Genomic DNA, 8,841 nt, shown 5'->3' with positions numbered 1-8,841 from the left:
GTGTTCTGTTTAATTACTCTGCTGTGTTCTGCTTGAACAGTGTCACTTGTTCTATATAATAAATTCGCTGCTGTCCTGGTTGTGTTTTTCATCAAGGTTATGCTGCTGTGTCCTGCTTGAATGGTGTTGGGCTGCTGTGTCCTGTATAATTTGTTTTGCTGCTTTGTTGTGCTTGAGCGGTGTTACAATGCTGTTCATATTCATATATAAACCTAAACCATTTCTTCTTTCCCCCTTGCGCTGAGCTGCTGTCTGCTGGTGCAAGTGCATTTGTGTTTGGCTGCTCTTTCCTACCCTGTCCTGCTGTAACATCTCCCATGTCTCACGTCCTAGTATTGCTGGTACATCACCGTCAACAATATTTGAAATTTAATTTTGCATTATTGGCTTTTGTGTTCACAGGTGAGTGGTAGCTTTCCCAGCGGTGACATGCGGTGCCCAGAATATGTGAGAACGTTGCTGAATTCTGCAGTTTCTGGTTCCCAAATTCCTACCGTACGCTTTCAGCTGGATCCTGAGCTCTCGTGAAGAAAAAATGGCGAACATCGGGTAGGTTCTTTCTTGACTCTCAGTAATCCCTGAACTTGTTTTTCAGCACATTTCTTGTTTCAGTTTCTTCCTCACTGAATTGTTGTAGACCTTCACTGCATCTTCCCCAGGGACGTGCAGAAAGGTGGCGCATTGGACTTTTTCAGACTCCTCAACAATCCCAGTCTCTGTAAGAAACAGGTAAAACTTTTGAACCAACAGTCTCCAATTTTTTACAAGATTGCCTTGCAAGCACAGTGCTAAAGGTGGCTGCAGCTGTGCCACTTGCTTGTGTTCTGCTTGAACCGTGTTGGGCTGCTGTGTCCTGCTTGTGTTCTGCCTGAAAATTGTTACGCTGCTGTGTCCTGCTTGAACCGTGTTGGGCTGCTGTGTCCTGCTTATAAAGTGTCACTTAACCTTGTTCTGTATAATAATTTTGCTGCTGTGTCCTGCATCAAAATTGTCACGCTGTTTTCTGCTTGAACGATATTTCGCTGCTGTATCCTGCTTGATGGGTGTTGGGCTGCTGTGTCCTGCTTGAACAGTGTCACTTAACCTTGTTCTTTATGATAATTATGCTGCCGTGTCCTGCTTGAACAATATTTCGCTGCTTGTGCCACTTTTGTGTCCTGCATCAAAATTGTTACACTTTTGTGTCCTGCTTGAACGGTGTTGGGCTGCTGTGTCCTGCTTGTGTTTTGCTTTAAAATGTTTACACTGCTGTATTCTGTACAATTTGTTTTGCTGCTTTGTTGTGCTTGAGCGACGTTACAATGCTGTTCATATTCATATATAATCCTAAATCTTTTCTTCATTATATATTTATATATATATTTATATATATATTTATATATATATATATATATATATATATATATATAATACAGTTCTAAAGGTGGCTGCAGCTGTGCCACCTGCTTGTGTTCAGCTTAAAATGTGTTGGGCTGTTGTGTCCTGCTTGTGTTTTTCATGATCGTTCTTGCGCTGCTGTATTCTGTTTAATTACATTGCTGTGTCCTGCTTGATTGGTTTTTCGCTGCTGTGTCCTGCTTGTGTTCTGCAGGAAAATGGTTACACTGCTGTGTTCTGTATAATTTGTTTTGCTGCTTTGTTGTGCTTGAGTGGTGTTACAATGCTGTTCATATTCATATATAAACCTAAACTTTTTTTTTTTTTTCTTTTCTTCATGTCTTCTCTTTCCCTCTCCCCCATGTGCTGAGCTGCCCCCTGCTGTCTGCTGGTGCGAGTGCATTTGTGTTTGGCTGCTCTTGCCTACCCTGTCCTGCTGTAACCCTTCTAAAAGGTTTTTGCTGTAATCCCCCCCCCCCCAACCCTTTGTGTGTTTTCTCTCTTTCCCATGTGCTGAGATGCCCAGTTTCAACTGTTCCATCGGCAGACCTGGCTCACTCCACCACCCTCCTGCCTGCTGTCCGGTTCTGGGGCCTCGAATGGAGTCATCCTCCCCTCACTGCATGGCTGTGCTTGTGACCCTGTACCTGCATGGACTTTAACATTTCACTCATGTGTTCATCTTTTTATGGCTTGACGGCACATTGGCCATATTCCCTTAATTCCGTGTTTTATTCCTGTTTTGCTTTTCATTGTGCTATCCGGTGTCGACCAGAGGAGGATGGGTTCCCTTTTTGAGTCTTGGTTCCTCTCAGGGTTTCTTCATCTCGATCTGAGGGAGTTTTTCCTTGCCACTGTTGTTACTGGCTTGCTCAAAAGAGGCTTGGACCCGGATCTCTGTAAAGCTGCTGTGTGACCACATTTGTTGTGAAAGCGCTGTATAAATAAAATTCATTTGAACTGAATCCTGTATTCTGTATGAGTTATGCCCCTCTATGCTGGTTGTGTAGTGTTATGCTACCGTATTCTGGTTGAAAGAGTACTGGTACTGTATTCTATATCAAAATAATGATTCTAATGTCTTCTGAATGAAAGCGTTATGCTACTCTGTTGTGAATGAATGAGTTTCAAGCTCTGAATACGGGACACAACAGTGTTGCGCTTCACATTCAACATAGAGCTTGTAGCGCCCCCTATGAGGATTCAGAGGATTAGTATGGCCTGTTTTTAAGATATGGAGTTCTGCAAGGCTCTATTTTAGGACTGTTATTATACATGTTACCACGGGGCTCAGTTATAAACAGACATGATGTTAATTTCCATTGTTATGCAGATGACACACAGCTCTATATATCAGCCAAACCTGATGATAAATTTAGTTTAAAGAAAATAAAGGATCAGACTTAATGTTAAACTTGGCTGATGTTTCCATTATTCCTGGTCTAGCAGCTAAAAATCTTGGTATCATATTTAATTCAGATTTATCGTTTGAGCAACATGCAGCTAATATTAGTACGACAGCCTTTGTGCATCTTAGGAACATTGCCAAACTAAGAAACTCCTTATCTCTACAGGATGCAGAAAAGCTAGTACACGCTTTTATTATCTCAAGACTAGATTACTGTAATGCACTTTTGTCAGGTTGTTCCAGCAGGAACCTCAAAAAACTTTGAATAGTTCAAAATGCTGCAGCCAGGGTCCTCACTAAACCTAGAACATTTGACCATATCATTCCAGTTCTATTAGCAACCTCAGCAGGAGGAAGAGCCTTTTCTTATAAAAAACTCAATTCTGAAATGACCTTCCAGATAATGTTTGGGGCTCAGACACAGGTTCAATCTTCAAATCGGCTGAAAACTCATCTGTTTGGTTTAGCTTTTGATCACTCAGGTTTGTGGACAGTGGAGCAGATGTACACTAGCGTTTCAGGGTTCTCCTGTGTCTGTGTTACCTTCTGGCTAGTGCTTTAGAGTACTATGGTCACCTTATTGACTTGTGTTTAGTAGTGTCTAAACTTAGAGGTATCTTTGAATTTTTAGCCTATTCAAACTAGCTTTTTCTCGGGTAAATAGCAAAGCCCTTTTGTAAGTTGCTCTGGATAAGGGTGTCTGCTAAATGCCGTAAATGTAAATAAATGTTTTAATTAGGTTTTTATAGTCAGACCTGCTGGAGTCGTCTGACACACTCTCTATAAACTGACACTGCTCAACAATGACGTTGCCACCCACCAGTCTGACCACCAGGTTCACCCACCACCCATGCCAGACCAGCAACACACCCTCCTACCACTGCTACCTGCCTAGTGACCATGTTAAAACCTAAATGGACTCTTAACTATCTGTCACTTATAATATCACCACTATTAACTATCATTACTCTCATTACTCTGACCATCACTGCCATGACTATATAAAGTTATTCTACACCATGATTATTATATTATGATGATCAAAATGTTGCACACCAGAGCAGTTCAACAGTATAGATGGTTTGGTAACTTTTATTAATAATTTATAAACAGTTCTGACCAGAGGAGGATGGATCACCCTTGTGAGTCTTGGTTCCTGCCAAGGTTTCCTCCTCCAGCTCTGACGGAGTTGTTTTCTTGCCACTGTCGCCTTTGGCTGCTCACTGGGGTTCTTTCGTAATTGGGTCTTGGAGAAAGGGCCAGTTAGTTTTACCAAAATACCCAACAGTTTTTTAGAGCCTCCTACCAGTGTCCGCCTCACTGTCGCGTTGTTTTTGCTTGTGTATTTTCTTGGAAAAGTCGCCTTTGTGAACACTGGCAAAAAAGCAGCATGAACTATGGTTACCTTAATAAAGTAATGTAAAAGACAAAAATAATAAACACTCCCCCTCCCCTTCCATTTCACTTATAAAATAAATACACACAACAACAGCTTCTGTACTCGAGAGTATAATACAAATTTCTTTAATAGTCAGCCTCAATTTCACTCATTATTAAGGACACAAGCCATTCAGTTGTATAGAAAAGTGAACTTCAATGTAGTGAGAAGCACTAAATAGATATTTAATATTGACCTGTTGCAAACGACACATTTGGTGGATGGTGCTCATACTAACCCTAACACAAAATAACTGCATACACCCCCCCAACCCTAAAACAAAAAAAACAAAATAACAAAAAAAAAAAGACAAAACTTATTCTAAACATAACATAAAACAATCATGCCCTTTTTCAAGCCTAATAAAAAATAACTGCACCTTCACTCTAACCCCAATACAAAATAAACCCAAGCTCATTTAAACCCTAAAACCCCATTTTTCATTTTAACCCTAATAGAAAATAACCATTTTCTCTCTCCAACCCTAAATAAAATAACCCCATCCTTCCTCCAACCATTATACAAAATCACTCCATCCTCATTCGAACCCCTCACATGAAACAACTCAAATCTCATTCTTGTACTAAAACAAATTAACCCCATTCCTCCCTCTATCTCAATAAGCAACACACCAAATTATTATTTTTAAACTTTTACTTTCATTTAACCCATTCCATGCAGTCATGACCATTCTACTTAGATGTGCATTCCTCAGTAGGCCGAGGCCATGTGTATCCAAATCATCAGGCTGATGGCTAATGTTGAAACTCACTTTTACTGAACCTTCCTTTGTATCCTAAGGCAAAGGCTTAAGCTCAAGGTCACTTTAACTCAATCCACCTTCATCATAAAACTGAGGCCTTTGACCGCCATACTATTTTACTTACTCTACCCTCGTCCTTTTGCATTGCTCCGACCCTCTACATCAAAAAAATATCTATGAACCTATTCTTGCTCGCTCGAATCTCACCATTAACCTAAGACTTCAACCAAATTCATCTTTTAGTGAACCAAACCAAATAGTCCTAATACAAAATAACTCTGTCCTCCCTCTTAACCTAGTACAACATAACCTTAACATCATTCTAACCATGAAACAAAATAACCCCATCCGCCGTCTAACCCCAAAATAAAATAACCCATTTTCATTCATACTCTAATACAAACCCCACCACCTTCTCTCTCCAACCCTAAAATGAAATAACACCATCCTTCCTCCAACCATTATACAAAATCACTCCCCATCCTCATTCGAACCCCTCACATGAAACAACTCCAATCTCATTCTTGTACTAAAACAAATTAACCCCATCCCTCCCTCTATCTCAATAAGCAACACACCAAATTATTATTTTTAAACTTTTACTTTCATTTAACCCATTCCATGCAGACATGACCATTCTTCTTAGATGTGCATTCCTCAGTAGGCCGAGGCCATGTGTATCCAAATCATCAGGCTGATGGCCAATGTTGAAATTCACTTTTTCTGAACCTTCCTAAGGCAAAGGCCTAAGCTCACAGTCACTTTAACTCAATCCACCTTCATCATAAACCTGAGGCCTTTGACCGCCATACTATTTTACTTACTCTACCCTCGTCCTTTTGCCTTGCTCCGACCCTCAACATCAAAAGTCTAGCTCTGAACCTATTCTTGCTCGCTCGAATCTCACCATTAACCTAAGGCTTCAACCAAATTCATCTTTTAGTGAACCAAACCAAATAGTCCTAATACAAAATAACTCTGTCCTCCCTCTTAACCTAGTACAACATAACCGTAACATCATTCTAACCATGAAACAAAATAACCCCATCCTTCCTCCAACCATTATACAAAATCACTCCCCATCCTCATTCGAACCCCTCACATGAAACAACTCCAATCTCATTCTTGTACTAAAACAAATTAACCCCATCCCTCCCTCTATCCCAATAAGCAACACACCAAATTATTATTTTTAAACTTTTACTTTCATTTAACCCATTCCATGCAGACATGACCATTCTACTTAGATGTGCATTCCTCAGTAGGCCGAGGCCATGTGTATCCAAATCATCAGGCTGATGGCCAATGTTGAAATTCACTTTTTCTGAACCTTCCTAAGGCAAAGGCCTAAGCTCACAGTCACTTTAACACAATCCACCTCCATCATAAACCTGAGGCCTCGTTTACAAAGCTACTGTTACTCACTCTTCCTAGATCACATCTGCACTGAACACACTTTCACCGCCATACTTTTTTACTTACGCTACCTAAATTTACTTACTCTACCCTCGTCTTTTTGCCTTGCTCCGACCCTCTACATCAAAAGTCTAGCTCTGAACCTATTCTTGCTCACTCAAATCTCACCATAAACCTAAGGCTTTGAATAACTTTACCCTTCTGTGACCCAACAAAAAAAGCTTGTGGAGATACTCATTTCCTCTCTTTCCTAACCGTATGCCTGGTTATATATACTAGACAGCTTTCATTACAAAGATCAAGTGTATAGTTCTAGGCTTCAAGTCAACCCTAGTATGGTTTCCTGCCTCACTATTCCCCACCTGTAAGGCTGATCTCCTCTGGACTGGTCTTTCACAGGTGATGTGCAGCTTCATTTATCCCACTTAGCATTACAACCCCACGCCATACAGTTAGTATGGCACAGTATTTTAGTTTGCTGCTCTGCCCCTGAATCTTAGTATACTATACCAATTAAATGCAGACAAACAACTAAGTAAGTTGATTTACATACATACATACACACACTGAAGGGCATTCCTTTTACAATAATGGCTGCAGAAGCACTCATGGGGGAAAAAAAAAATAATAATAATATTAATAATAATAATTAGTATTATAGCTTACCATCGGCGACTTTGTTCTTGAATAAAACTGCTCTTTCGAAGAAACCGTGGGTGGCTCTTAAAAGAGCCGTTGGGTTTGGATTACGCCGCTATCACCATTTACTTGGAGCTCGTGTACTTGGTGACGGCCTTTGTGCCCTCGGACACGGCGTGCTTGGCCAACTCACCGGGAAGGAGCAGACGCACAGCGGTCTGGATCTCCCTAGAGGTAATAGTAGAACGTTTGTTGTAATGAGCCAAACGGGAAGACTCACCGGCGATGCGCTCGAAGATGTCGTTCACGAACGAGTTCATGATGCCCATCGCTTTGGAGGAGATACCGGTATCAGGGTGGACCTGCTTCAGCACCTTGTACACGTAGATAGCATAGCTCTCCTTCCTGGACTTTCTGCGCTTCTTGCCTCCTTTCCCGGCCGTCTTGGTCACGGCTTTCTTGGATCCCTTCTTGGGCGCGGACTTAGCTGGCTCAGGCATACTGCTCCTCGTCGAGTAAGACTGAAGAATGAGGAGGAGGCGATAAGCTCCCACATTATTTAGACTCTGGCATTCTAATACAAGAAGGTACCGCCTTTAGAATGCCGTCGTACGACCTTTGGACAACAATTGTCCGCTCGCTTCTTCCCAACCCCCCACACTCCCTTTTCCCATCCCCTGCCCTCCCCTCCCCTCCTTCCCCTCCTTCCCCTCCCTTTTCTCCTCCTCCCTTCCCCCTCCCCTGAGCAGCATTCTCTTTGTTCGCCTACCCGCGCATTTGTACCCACCGTGCAGGCGGCACATTATTTTTCGCCAAAGCGGCGTTGACGGCGATGTTCTGTATAATTCTGATTTACGCAAACGCAAACGGGGTAAATGGAAAACAATATGTATTCTTATATAATAATCACATTATTATATAAGAATATAATGTCATATATATATATATATATATATTTAAATATTATATATAAATTATGTTTTTTCCTCCTGAAAATGAGCTTCTTAACAAAGTAACCGGGAGATTCATAACCACCATCATTGACTTTATTGAAACAAACAAATATGATCAACTCTTTGTTCGCCTTCCCGCGCATTTTTAATCTACAGGGCTTAATCTGTTTTTCGCCACAGCGGCGTTGACGGCGACTATCAGGATTTATTAAGACGTATAGTTCTGATTTTACCAACGCATACGGGGGGGGGTGTAAAACAATACATATATACAAAGTAACATATATGTACTCTTCCCGTATATTACATTCTTAATACAGAGTATCCGGGAGACTGCCTTATTTGAAACAAACAAGCTAAGATTAGAAACAGGCTCTTTTGCTGGATTTGTGGGTGGCTCTTAAAAGAGCCGTTGGGTTTAGAGCTGTTCAGGCCGAGCGTTTAACCTCCGAATCCGTACAGAGTGCGTCCCTGGCGCTTCAGGGCGTACACCACATCCATAGCGGTGACGGTCTTTCTTTTGGCATGCTCAGTGTACGTGACTGCGTCCCTGATCACGTTTTCCAGGAACACTTTGAGCACACCGCGGGTCTCTTCGTAGATCAGACCGGAGATACGCTTGACGCCACCACGACGAGCCAGACGGCGAATAGCCGGCTTAGTGATACCCTGGATGTTATCGCGAAGCACTTTACGATGACGCTTGGCGCCTCCTTTTCCAAGGCCTTTGCCGCCCTTGCCTCTGCCGGACATCCTAGCTGCTTCTTTTCCCAGTCGACGAGAAGAGAATCTATGAAGCTGGAGCACCCGAGGCACGCCAATTATACCCCTCTATAGGACCTAAATG

The 8,841-nt window shown here is 41.9% G+C and overlaps 1 protein-coding gene across 1 annotated transcript; it reads right to left on the bottom strand.

Annotated features, from left to right (window-relative positions):
• Positions 1-7,166: 7,166 nt before the first annotated feature.
• LOC140547063 (histone H2B) lies at positions 7,167-7,541 on the bottom strand. Its single transcript, XM_072670583.1, has one exon. The coding sequence runs from the start codon at positions 7,539-7,541 to the stop codon at positions 7,167-7,169; it is 375 nt and encodes a 124-aa protein (XP_072526684.1).
• Between the last annotated feature and the right edge of the window lie 1,300 nt (positions 7,542-8,841).

The sequence above is a fragment of the Salminus brasiliensis genome, chromosome 24 (genome assembly GCF_030463535.1).
Source record: "Salminus brasiliensis chromosome 24, fSalBra1.hap2, whole genome shotgun sequence".
In the NCBI taxonomy this organism is placed as follows: domain Eukaryota; kingdom Metazoa; phylum Chordata; class Actinopteri; order Characiformes; family Bryconidae; genus Salminus; species Salminus brasiliensis.
This window is presented reverse-complemented; position numbering and strand designations above follow the sequence as displayed.

What these genes read in the sequence shown, in the direction of transcription:
- LOC140547063 (XM_072670583.1), bottom strand. Translation starts at nt 7,541, where the DNA reads ATGCCTGAGCCAGCTAAGTCCGCGCCCAAGAAGGGATCCAAGAAAGCC.